Source organism: Netta rufina, assembly GCF_964035555.1.
Source record: "Netta rufina genome assembly, chromosome: 15".
Classification (NCBI taxonomy): Eukaryota; Metazoa; Chordata; class Aves; order Anseriformes; family Anatidae; genus Netta; species Netta rufina.
In genome coordinates this window covers 17,609,782-17,622,239 of record NC_140138.1, presented here as the reverse complement: position 1 = coordinate 17,622,239, position 12,458 = coordinate 17,609,782, and the positions used below count along the sequence as shown (strand labels likewise).

The 12,458-nt window shown below is 54.8% G+C and overlaps 2 protein-coding genes across 4 annotated transcripts; both read right to left on the bottom strand.

The window, feature by feature from the left end:
* Nucleotides 1-619: 619 nt before the first annotated feature.
* Nucleotides 620-5,390, bottom strand: PLK1 (polo like kinase 1; the record flags this gene model as incomplete). The annotated part of the gene is made up of 10 exons (XM_084296191.1): nucleotides 620-826; nucleotides 1,093-1,275; nucleotides 1,738-1,892; nucleotides 2,392-2,469; nucleotides 2,695-2,853; nucleotides 3,164-3,383; nucleotides 3,934-4,027; nucleotides 4,498-4,642; nucleotides 4,752-4,920; nucleotides 5,007-5,390. The coding sequence occupies 10 exons, from the start codon at nucleotides 5,388-5,390 to the stop codon at nucleotides 620-622; spliced, it is 1,794 nt and encodes a 597-aa protein (XP_084152317.1).
* Nucleotides 5,391-6,554: 1,164 nt separating this feature from the next.
* DCTN5 (dynactin subunit 5) lies at nucleotides 6,555-12,451 on the bottom strand. 3 transcript variants are annotated; one of them, XM_084295893.1, is made up of 8 exons: nucleotides 12,368-12,451; nucleotides 12,203-12,271; nucleotides 11,969-12,087; nucleotides 11,425-11,536; nucleotides 10,674-10,776; nucleotides 10,195-10,286; nucleotides 8,753-8,848; nucleotides 6,555-6,771 (listed from the first exon to the last, which is right to left on the bottom strand). In XM_084295893.1, exons 1-7 carry the CDS (start codon nucleotides 12,413-12,415, stop codon nucleotides 8,768-8,770), a joined length of 624 nt encoding a protein of 207 aa, XP_084152019.1. In that variant the 5' UTR covers nucleotides 12,416-12,451; the 3' UTR covers nucleotides 6,555-6,771; nucleotides 8,753-8,767. The 3 variants fall into 3 exon arrangements, with proteins under 3 accessions (XP_084152019.1, XP_084152020.1, XP_084152018.1); XM_084295894.1 differs by lacking the exon at nucleotides 8,753-8,848; XM_084295892.1 differs by lacking the exon at nucleotides 6,555-6,771 and having other exon boundaries at nucleotides 8,203-8,848.
* Nucleotides 12,452-12,458: the final 7 nt, after the last annotated feature.

Genomic DNA, 12,458 nt, shown 5'->3' with positions numbered 1-12,458 from the left:
TGTGGGGGGGAAGCTGGAGGTAACATGCTGCTACTTCTCTTACAAGGAGCTAAAGGGAGTCAAGATGAGCCAGACACTACAGCAAACAATCTTTAATCAAGTTATGCAATATACAAAAGTTTAGTTTTCATGTAGACCAAGTTCAGTATTAAAAGGCTGACTGCTCAGTCCCAACTGGGGCATGTTAAATATCTTAGTTACGCTGCTACAAAATGGAACGAGCCTGGAGCATCAGGCAGACATGTACACATAAACTTACATGATAGTTCTGGGGAGAACCCCGCACTTCGTCTCATCAGAAGGCCCAAGAACCTCCAACAAGAGGGTTGTTCTGAGTCAAGCTTTTGGAAATTATGAAAAAAAGACTATATATGCAATTAAAAAAAATAGACTTTGTATGGGGAGGGAGGAGCAAGAAGCCCCTCTGTGCACCGCTCACAGTGAACACAGGACCATTCCTCACAGCATCGGGGCTCCCCTGAGGGCAGCTAGGCCATACCCAGGAGCAGGAGCCCAGCCAGGTGATGGCAGCTTACAGTACAAGCAGGGATGCTAACAGACTTCCCTGTCCACAGCCAGGCCCGTTTGGCACAGATGTCAATTCCATCAAGACCAAGACCTAAGCAGAGGCTTTCACACGGGCTGAGCCAGACTTTGAACTAAGGAGTTTCTCCACCATGGTGCGAGCGTAGCGTAGTCGGCTGGCCAGCTCCTTGCAGCATCCGTGCTCCTCAATGAGGCTCAGCTTGTACGTGCGGAAGTCCCGTTTCTCATCTATGTATGTGACAGCAGCCATGAGAGGGCACAAGATGACTTTGGTGTGGTCCTGTAGGGAGAGAACACAGGGTCAGTACTGAGCACACTGCTCCCTGATGAAACTTCTACTAGAGGGAACTGCCACCTGGCAAGCTACGAGCCACTGGGTGGTTTAGATACCAGCAAGCAGAGCAGGGAGCTTTCCAGTGCTACGTTCACTGGGCAAGGCTTCATCTCAGGTTATAGCCCCCTGCTGGGATCACTGTCTTGCCGTGCAGCAGGGCTGTTTGATCAGCTAGAGCTACAGGCCTGGCAGAGTCAAAGCAACATCCTCACCTGGAAGAAGTTGATCTGCACGGTGCCATTGCTGAGGTGCAGGACGATGGCACTACGGGTCCGGAACCACGTGCAGAGGTAGGGTAAACGTGCAAGCTCGTCTCCTTCCCGAGGTGTGATGTTAGCACCTGCCTTCAGCAAGTGCTCGCTCATGTAGTTCCGGAAGTATTTCAATAGTGTTATCTGCAGATAGAAGAGGCTATGAAAGACAGGCTGAGGATGACCCTTGCTATCTGTGGAGGGCAAAGGACTGCTATCACAGACCCAGAGACTCCTTATGTCTTTCAGAGTTTGAGTGGTCACTGCACAAGTTTATGCAAATTTTGAGACAAAGTTAACTCTGGTGATACTTGAGACTCATTTTGCTGAACACCTCGGTCCATTTAAGTCTTGTGAGTGCTCATTTCTGTGAAGCTGCTCATAAATGAGCCTCAGTTAGCAACTAGAAATACACAGTGCAGGCAGCCAGTGTTTTTCTTTCAGGCCACATTTTACCAGCTAAGAGGAAGCCTGCAGAACACAAGCACCCCCAAGTCACAAATGTTTCTCTGTAGAGCCCGCCCCGCAGCAAAGCCCAGTATGGCTGGCAGAAGTCTCATCAGGAGCAGCCACCCACCAGCAAGGGCTCCTGTCCCCAGGACTGACCTTCTTGTTCAAGGCAGAGGGATAGGATCTCACAGTGAAATAGGACTCGGTGCTGTTTTGCTCAATGTACTGCAAGCTGTCCCCATCGTTGTACATGATGAGACGAGTGGAGTCATTGAAGAGAACCCCAACGCTGTTGTCACACAGCTGATAACCTAGTTCAAAAGAGAGCCTGTTAGACCATCACATGCATGGGACCTCCGGTTATATGAAATACAGAGGCAGAGGATTGTGTTATCCGGGGCTTCCCCGACAGCTACCCCACTGAGCCTAAAGATCCTCCTCTTCACCAAGGGCTAGGAGGCACTTTTCCTCCTCTGGACTTGTCATCCTCCCTTGTTGCACCATCTGCTGCAGAAGCAACTTCAGCTCCCACCCTGAGTACACGTGCTCTCTGCAGAGAGAGTCGAGCTACCCTGGATGCATGGGATCATGCAACACAGCTGTTTGCCACTCTTTAAGTGGCCAGGAAGGACATTCAGTGACAGCTACTCTGGTTTCACTGAGTGTTTGGTAATGTTCCTGGCAGTGGTCTTGAACCCAACCCCATGTAAGTTGATTAAAGAAACAGACCTATACCATGCCCAAATCAGAGCATCCTCCAGCTGCTTCAGAAATCACAAGAGGCTGAAGTATTGCCACCATATTATTTACCTAGACCATATTTATCTGAGTAGTCCACCCATTTGCTAACCCAGAAGATGGGAATGCAGGCTGGGTCTTCAGCTTCTTCTGCAAAGAGAAAAGGAGTTTGTTAGAAGACATTTCAAGCCATCCTGTGCACCACAACAAGCAAGCAAGGCCAAGAGGAAGGTGAGTAGCTTCTACATTGCCTCTCAGCCTTCCAGGTAGAAGTTGAGGTCAGTTGGCACCCTCACTTCAGACAACAGCATCAGAATGACAGAGAAGTTGTCCAAGAAGGCCAGTGCCTGTGGGATTGTCCCCAGCCAGACTCACCTTGTCTCACTGCCACTCTCTCGGAGGGTTTGGCTGAGTTGACTGCAGTCAGCTGCTGTAACATGTCAGCTAAATGACAGGCAATGGTGTCTCCTAGCTCCCGCAGCCCAGCTACATCTTCCTTTTCAGGCAAGTTCTCTACTGCAGGGCTGTCTGGTCCTGGGCCAAGAAAGAAGATTGCAGAGGCATGACCAGAAAGTAGGTTTCTAAAAGCACCAGATTTACATCCTACCCTAGCTGTAAGGAACACCTTATATACCACATAGCTGAAGCTAGTGCAAGCACTTCATCCCTGCTTTGGTTCTGGGTAAAGAGCAAGGACTCTCAGTCACAAAATGCTCCAATTTTCATAAGAATTGGGAGAACAGCAGGAGGCAGCACCACGTTCCCCACTGATGGGTCTGGATGCTGCTGGAAGCCAGGCAGGCTCTCATCCAGTGCTGCATCCATAGTCCTCGCTTGCACTTACCTTTGTTGAGTGCAGTCAGCGGCTTTCGCCCGTTCAGTTCAAGCGCGCTGGGAGCGATTGAAAACCTCGGCGCGATGGTGAGACAGCTGGTGGGCAAGCGGCTGGGGATGTACCCCGAGGTGAAGAACTCGTCGTTCAGCAACTCGTCGATAGTCGGGCGCGTGGCAGGGTCTGACCTTAGCATCTTCTGAATGAGGTTAGCAGCTACAGGGTTGATGTGCTAAGAGGAGAGAGCCGGAGTTCACAGATAAGGGTCAGGGGACAAGCACACACTAGCAGCAAAGGTGCTGGGTGCACAACACAGGCAAAGCTCTGCTCAGAGCAGAGCTCTCGTGCTGCTCAGGCAAGCAGGACACAAGCCTGGGGAAACAGTGACACCAGTATGGAGAGTGGCTTTCTGTTAGCATTCAAAGCTAAAACTCAGCTTAGTCATTAAAATTCAACTTGGTCTTTAGCAAAACCAAGCTGAGAGCAGCAGGATGAGAGGGGACTTGACCCAGGCCTCATCTGTAGCTGGACTTGACCAAATCCATCTAACCCCACATGCCGAGCACCCAGCTCAGATTTTCTTCTGAATCAAGAAGGTGCTGCTGGCCCCTCAGGAAGAAGCTGGCCCTACAGATTCATTCTACCACCACCTGAGACAATCCCCTCCTAGCACGCTGCAATAAGAGCTGCTTTGCCATCAGACAAGAGCCCACTGAAGTGCCAGAAACAGGATGCAAGAATGGCTGCGAGGTGAACAGATTCACCCGTGGGAAGCATCATACCTTGGGAATAGTATACTCGTTCTTCTTAATTCGGAGGTATGTTTCTTTCAGACAGGAGGTTTCAAAAGGTGGTTTTCCCACCAGCAGAGTGTACCTGTGTGTTTGCAGACAAAGATGTGCATCAGTTTTACATAAGTCAGCAAAGAGACAAGACTTGTGCTCAGCAGGAATCCCACCATGAGTACATCCTGCAGTTTGCTGGGCAGAGGGAACACACAGCACTGTAAGCACAACAGAGCTGGCAGTTACACGTCCTGCCCCTGGTTCCTGCCTGCCATGAAAAGGAAAGCTGGGATCTGGAGAAAGCCCTGGTTAGAAGTGAGGACTGCTGGGAAAAGGCCTCCAGACAGCCCTGCTGCAGAGCACGTGAGTCTACAGACACGCACTGTGTGTGCAGAGCGCCTGGGAGGTCAGGTGCAGGCTGGCAGCAGCACTCAGCCCTGCAACATGTACTCTGGCAACAAATCCAAAGCTCCAGCGCACACCAAGACCTCACAGGGGCCAACAAGACCTAGACCACAGGGACTGCCCAGCCCCACGCCCAGCCAAGAGACGTTTACTCACATGATGCAGCCGATGGACCAGATGTCTACCTCAAAGCTGTGCCCCTTCTTGCCCAGCACCTCTGGGGCGATGTAGTTGGGAGTCCCACACAGGGTCTTCTTGCGCTCGCCATCGTACTCCACCTTGGTGGCCAGGCCAAAGTCGCCTTGGGGAGAGAGGGAGAGGGAGGTGGGAGCGTGAGCAGGGAGCGCCCGGCTGGCTGGCTCTAGCTGCAGGACGGTGGCCGGGGTGCAGCAGGGCGTGGTGGCACCTACCGATCTTCACCTCCATGTCGTCGCTGAGGAAGAGGTTGCCCAGCTTGAGGTCTCGGTGGATGACGCGGTGGCTGTGCAGGTACTGGCAGCCCAGGATGGTCTGGCGCAGGTAGTAGCGCACCTCGGGCTCGCTCAGCGCCTTCCGCCGCTTGTGCAGCTCCAGCAGCGACTGCGGGACACGGTCAGCGCCCGGTAGGTCCCCCCCCAGCCTCCCCAGCCCCGTACCCAGCCCCGTGCATCCCCCCCGGTCCTCACCCTGCGGCGGCAGAGCTCCAGCACCACGTAGACGAAGTCGGCGTCCTCGAAGAAGCTCTGGAAGCCGACGACGTGGCGGTGCGCCAGGCTGCGGTGGATGGCGATCTCCATGGACATCTTCTCCTTCTGGTGCGGCTTCACCAGCAGCGCCTTGGGCACCACCTTGCCCGCGAACACCTCGCGGCTCTCGGCCTCGGCCAGCTCGTAGCAGCGCGCGAAGCCGCCCTTGCCCAGGAAGCGGCCCCGCAGGTAACTGCGCCGCGTCCGTGGGTCCAGCAGCACCTTCGGCACCTCCTTGCCGCCCGCCGCCGCCGCCGCGGAGCCTCCGCGAGCCGCCTCCGCCGGCACCGCCGCCCGGGACGGCCGCGATCCCGCAGCGCTCATGGCGGGGCCTCGGGGCTGCAGCCGGGACGGGACCGGGACCGGGACCGGGACGGGGCGGGAGGAGCGGGGCCGGGGGGAGCGGAGCGGAGCGGGACGGGTGGGAGCGGAGCGGGGCCGGTGCTGGCGGGGCCGGTGCGGGCCGGGCGCTGTGGGAGCGGTGCCGGGGGCGGCGCGCGGCGGATTCAAACCCGGCCGTTACGGGCCGCGGGCGCTGCCCATTGGCCGCGAGGATTTAAAATCCACGCCGCCGCCGCGGGGCACCATGGGAGCGCCCCGCCCGCCTTAAAGGGGCACGGCCGGGGGGGGGGGCCCACAGCATCCCCCCCCCCACCATGGGGAGCCCCCCCAGGGGCCCAGCAGCCGCCGCCGCCATAGGGGGGGCTCCTGCCCCCGTCCCCGGGTTTGTGCGCAGCTCCTGGCCGCGTTGCCCCGGTACAGTCAGCCCGAGCACCCAACAGGGAAATAAAAGTCCCTGTGGGAGAAATAAAAGAAATAAAACTCCCCGTGGCAGACAATCCCCCCGGGCAGCCCCCCCGCAGCCGGGCGGCCCCAGCCCAGCGCCTCCGGCAGCGCTCCCCAGCAGGGACACGGCTGGCTTACGGAGCGCGTCTCCACCTTCACCCCCAAATCTCAACAGTTTGGGGCAAGTTTTGACAGTTTAGACAATTCTTATTCTGTAGGAACCCCCCCCCCCTGTTCCTGGCGTTATCTTCTGCCTCCCCCTCATGCTGCCAGCTGAGTGCAGCCCCATGGGGCCTCGCCCAGGGCTTCGCGCTGCCCCCCTGCCAGCCCCCAGGCCGAGCGCTACCTGAGGAGAGCGGCCACGAGGGATCACACCCGGGGGGATCGCACCCAGGGGGTGCCAGCACCCAGCAGCTGGCAGTGGGCACCAAGTGGCAGAGAGGAGCACCGTGAAGCCCCAGCTGTACGCTCCTGAGGACTCTGAATGCCCTGTGTGAGTGACCAGCACGGCCCATCAGCCTTGGTCAGAGCACACTGGAATAAAGCACATGGGGTCGGGGAAGCAAGGGACGTAGTGTTTGAGGCGACCACTTCTCAAAGATTCCTGAAAGGAGGAATTTCCCTCCCCGAGTGTGCTTCCCCCCCCACCTACAGCTATGCTTCAGCTATGCAGCAAAGCCCGCTGTGAGAAGTCATCTTTATTGCACGGCACGTTGACATCAGGCAGCAATTTGCCGGGGGCCGCAGCAGCACGCCGCCTCCTCGCGCTCCATCTTTGCAGAGAGCTGGCAGCGGCACAGAGGTGAGCCCAGGTCGGTGACGTTTCGGAGGACAGGAAAAAGTAGCCAAACGTAAGGAATGTTAACGCTGAGCATTTGGGATCTTCAGTGGCGACATGTTATACCCTGGCAGAGGCCACCTTGACAGAGACAACAAAACAGGTTTTAATTAAGGCAGGAGGGCTGCTCAGCCTGCTGGGCGGCAGTGGAGGCTGAGAAATGCGTAGTGCTGTGTACTTACGTGCCCCTCAGTGCCCTGCAGCCGTGCTGCTCGAGTGGAAATGCATCATCCTGAGCCTCGTCCACCAGCAATCCCAACTCCACTCAGACTCGCACCCCTTAACTTGGCAGCCACCTCCTCCTGCCCCCTCCCAGCCCCGCAGCCCGGCTTCGCACTGCCCCTCGTGGTCTTTAATCCAGCAATCCCGGTGAAGAGGGCTGTGGTGTTGGAACCCCGCAGCGACACATGGGAACACAGCACACACACAGGCCCTCCCTCACCAGCTCCATGGCTGTGTCCCACGCTTCAAGGGACAGCTGACAGCAACCTAACGGGGCAAAGGAGCACTGACAAGTGGCAGCACAAACACCTGCATGTCCGGCCTGCAGGAAATCTTGTGGGAATGCCAAAACCTGTCAGGTCTTGTGACCGAGTGGGCCTCCCGTAGCCCCTCACAACACAGGGCTTTTGCAAGGGCCAGTAAGATTCTGGACAGGAGGAACTGAATATTTGTTGAAGTCAATGAGAAAGCTGCCTATAGCACAAACGTAGTACAAGAACAATTGCAACTTGATCGTTTTTCCACCCAGAAAAAGTGGCAAGCCTGGGCCTTTCACATGGACATAACCCCGGCCTAGAAGATCAGAGGAAGAGCACAGCTGCCTCCTGCACTTGTCTGCACTCCCGCTCCAGGGGAGGCTCGAGGAGCACAGCCCTCATGGAACAGGTGGTTCTAGCCAGGATGGGACTAGGTGATACAACTGACCTGCTGGAGCTGGGCTGCTAGCAAACATTTTACCTCTCTTGAAACCAGACAGATGACCTAACTCATCTATTGCATCGAGATTTCAGCCCAGTTCTTGCAGCTTCAAAAAAAACCCTTTGTCTTCCTGTCCCAGCTGTGCCTCCTGCCACAAGCTAGCTCCAGCTCCTGCTTTTCTTGCAGGGGTCACACCTTCTGGAATGGCCAGATTCAAAGAGGCCATTTCCAAAGCCTGAAGCAACGGCACTGGAGCTGCTGCTGTCCCAGTAGGTGTGTCTGCAGTTCCAGTGCCGGAGAGAGGATCGCACAGGCACTGGGGTGGCTTTGGCACTCTCACTTCAGCATCAAGACATGAAGCAAAGTCGTTCTGTAGCAGGGACATTATGAACCAGCAATGCTGGAATGATTTGCTGGTTTAAGGCATCAGCTTAGACACAGCAGCAGAAGCTGTTTCACGCCGCGCTTCACTTCTTGGATGCACTGACACTGCCTGTCGGAGTCAGGCCAAGAGATTGGCTCATGTGCACGGGCACAACAGGAGCCTCACTGGTCTCAAGTTTGGTTTGAAAAGTCACAACCTTGAGTTACTTGAACAACTTAAGAGGCTTTAATTTATGTACAGTAAAAATACAAACAAAGCAGACAGTGGTTTTACATTAGATTAACAGCAGTTACTACACACTTTAGTACTTGTACAGCTGCTTCTATTTAAGGTCTATCAGTACTTTGCACTATATACAGCAGCTGAAGGCTCCAGGGCTGCTGTATGCTGACTACATAATCAAAATGCATTCTGGCCTCCTGCTGCTATGCTACAACATGCAGGAGCCCCAGTTTTAGAAGTTACAGAGGGCTGATGTTAAGATTTAACACGGACAGAGCGGGCAAATTCACTTTTGGCCAGTTGTCTGGTACTGAGGCAGGTACCCAGAAGCCTCAGCTGTCTCCAACGTGCATACAGCCGTTCCCAGGAAGAACTAATCCTGCTGTATCACTTGTCCAAAATGAAATGTTCACTCTTTCCAAGATGTCTGAATTTCTATCTTCAGTTTTATAATGCAGAGAAGCACCAAAGAGCTTTCTGCAAATACATACACTGGGTAACAAGTGGGGACAACTGCAGCATTCTCTCACCCACCTCCAGTGTCTGCTTTTAACTCCCCACTTTCTGCTGCACTGAGTTCTGAGAGTGGCACGGTACTTCTCTTTCCAAAGCCTTTTGGCTCTCTAAGGTCTGCAATGTTCAGGAGAAAGAACGTGCATCAGCAAAGAGAATCCTAACCCTGCACGATGGGCAAGAGCACTGCACCCGTGTCTGCTTTAAGAGCTAGGAAGCGTCCTGTCAGGCTGGTGTGGTTTAACCCCAGCAGGCAGCCAAGCACCACACAGCAGCTCCCTCACTCCCCCTCAGTGGGACGAGAGGGAGAATCAGAAAGGGACAAGTGAGAAAACTCAGCGCTTGAGATAAACCAGGAGCTGCACACACAAGCAAAGCAAGATAAGGAATTCATTCACCCCTGCCATCGGCAGGCAGGTATTGAGCTGCTTCAAAGAAAGGAACGTCTAGCAGTGACCTGGGAAGACAGATGCCGTAACTCCAAACGTCCCCCTCACCCTCTTTCTTGCCCCCAGCTTTTATTGCTGGGCCTGCTGTCATGGTATGGGGCATCCCTTTGGCCAGGCTGGGTCAGCTGTCCTGGCTGTGTCCCCTCCCAGCCTACTCGATGGCAGCGCAGCATGGGAAAGAGAAGGCCTTGAATGAGCACAAGCACTGCTCAGCAACAGCTAGAGCACCAGCGTGTTATCAACACTGTTTGTTATCACGAACACAAAACACGGCACCAAACGAACTACTATGGACAAAGTTAGCTCTGCCACAGCCAATACCAGGCCACAGGCAAGGCGTACAGAGATACAGAGATAGTTTCAATGTCAGCCCGAAGTTCTAAAGCTAATCGCAGGATGGTGAAAGATATTGTGCGCCCCACAGGAGAGAATCTCAGTCCACAGGGAGAAAAGGAAGACACGATCCACCTCAAAACACAGGCCTGCACATCAGCAAATGTTTTTGTGAAGGAAAGCACTGCCTCTGCTGAACCGTGAGAAATAACTGCCTACAACAGGTCCACCAGCCACACAGCACTGCTGCTCTAGGACGGAGGCTGCTTCTAGCAGAGGCAAACCCACTCGGCTCTGGGTCAGGAACAGAACAGACATGAAAGACAAGCTTTGGCTGCAGAGTATGTTCTGTCAACTCTGCCTTGTTCTGCAGCTGAAACGTGGAGATGCTGCCCTGAAGGGCACAGAAGCAGCTTTCCTAACTCCAGAACATTTAATGACACAATTCAGACAACACGGAATGAATTACATTCAAATGAGCGTACAGAGGTTACACAACAGGACACAGCAGCTCCCCAGGGCACCGCTTGGCCAGACTTTTAGTGGTGAGGAACACTCACAGGAGGGGTCGGGAACAGCAGAGGGCCATGCCCTGGACTCCTGGAACAAATTCCTCTCCCTGCCCCCAAACACTCCTACGCGCCGTTACTGCTGTGCAACGCGGTAAATGGGCTACTAGACCTGGGTGAGCGGCAAGAACTTCTGGTAATAGCTCTTTGTCACGTCAATCATGAGCTCCTGGGTACATTCCGGGAGTTCACCGGAGAAGAGTCCTGCAAGAAGAACAAGAGCGTGACCACCGGGAAGGCAGAAATAATATAGAAATAAAAAAAAAAATTCAACAGAAATAAAATACATTTGGTGTTCCAAGCAGCCACTTTGGGCTGTAGGCAAATACTACAGCAGCAGCTCAGGGCTCTTCCCTCGTGTCGAACAGTACAGCAGGCTCCTTCTGAGTGCGCACACACCGCCCACCGAACACACAGCACGGCGGTGAGGTGCACAAGTCACACTGTGGCTTTGCAGTTCACCAAGTGCCCTCCGCCCTTATTGCTAGGTACACGATGCCAGTAGGAGTCGTTGCCATGGCCACCGTGTTTTACTGTACAAATATCCATCTCATCCACGTTTACGTACCAGTAAAATTGGAGGGAGCATACCTGGGCAGCCCGAGAAGACTGTGAAAGGCGGGACTACTGTTTCGGGAGGCAGCACTGTGTTGTCTAAGATCTTGCAGCAGTCTTTCAAAACGCATCGACGACCCTAAAACACCAGTTAGACAGAACTTGAACTTAAAACACTACATGCTTGTGCTTAGTCCTTATAAGTTACCTAAGCTTCAAGGAGTTTAACTCTTTGAAATACACCCTGCATACAGGATCACGCAAATAAATCTCTGCCCTGAATGTTCTTCCCAACAGTACTTGGCAGACTGCATCAGCCCATTTTTTCCTAAGGAAGAGTCCTTTTGCTCGACTAACACACATACTTGCCACTGCACGCTAATTTACGTCAGTTTGCACCCAGAACCCGAGTCATGCAGAAACATAGCAAGGCTTTCTGCAGTTCAGCAGAGACCTTGATTATTTCATTGTTTGCACAGGAACCCAATTCTGCCTGTACTTAGTGAAACGGCTGCCTCCCTGGACAGGCCTGTGGGCAGTGGGGACAATGGCTATCCGGTAAGTGCCTAAGGCAGGGACAAGCCTGCTGGGACTGATTCTCCAAGCAGTACTCAGCTGCATCTGCCATCCCCAGAACAGCAAAATCAAGAGCACCGCTCTCTGTGAAGGATGACACAGCATGCAGTAAGCGTGCTTGCTCCTGGCAGCTGGTACACCTCTCCACTGCCGTTACAGAGCCTGAACAATACTCAAGAGACTCGAGGAAAGACTGAGGAAGAGCACTCACAATGACACAGTTCTTGCCTATGTGGACGTAGGAGCCAATCTGGGCTGCGTTGACAACACAGTCCTCTTCTATGAACACGTGATCACCGATGTGGAGCGGGAAAAAAGCGACCCTGTGACAGAAGAGTCATTTATTCAGGTGGCACAACGCACACACTGTCAGGCCCAGCATTGCACTGCAGCCCCCTGCGTCCAACTGGAAAACCAGAGGCAGACTTGATGCTATGGGGGACTGAACAGTGACTGGTCCTTTTCTCAGATATTTCTAAAAGATGGCCCGGATAAACAACAGGGACACATCATGAGCAAGTGAAGAACGAGTGAAACACGTTCTTTGCTTCGCTATTTAAATATTGCACAGTCTTTTCATGTGACAGTCTGAGGGGAACACCAGCCCTCAAGGCAAAGCTGCAAACTGAGGAGTCAGGGGCAGAGGGACACCAGCATCACATTGCTACCAGGGAAACGGGGTTGGACCTTAGCCCAATGGGAACGCTCTGAGCACGGGGCTTTCAGCTCTGGCAGAGGACGGGCGCTGCGCTCACCCTTTGCTGAACTTCTTGAAGGGCGGCCGGATGACGCTGCGGCTCTTCACCACGCAGTGCCGCCCCACGCGCACGTTGGCCAGGTCGCCGCGGATGATGCAGTCGTTCATGACTATGGTCTGCGGGGAGGAGACAGGGCAGGGACGGGAGGGGGCAGGGACGGGACGGGAACCGCCGCCCCTGCACGGCCCCGGACACCCCCGCGCCCCGCGCCCCGCCCGGCCCCGCCCGTACCTTGCCGTTGAGGACGATGTTCTGGCTGCCGCACAGCACCGACTGCCGGCTCACCTTGTTGCCTGACGCCTGCGGGGACAAGGGCAGAGGGATGAGGGGGGGATACCGGGGATACCGGGGATACCGGGGGTGAAGGGGATAACGGGGCCTCCCCCCCCCCCGCACCGTCTCGATGTACTCGGACTTGTTGTACAGCATCTCCCCCAGCTCCATGGCCGCGCCGCTTCCGCCCGGCCGCCGCCCGCTTCCGGCGCGT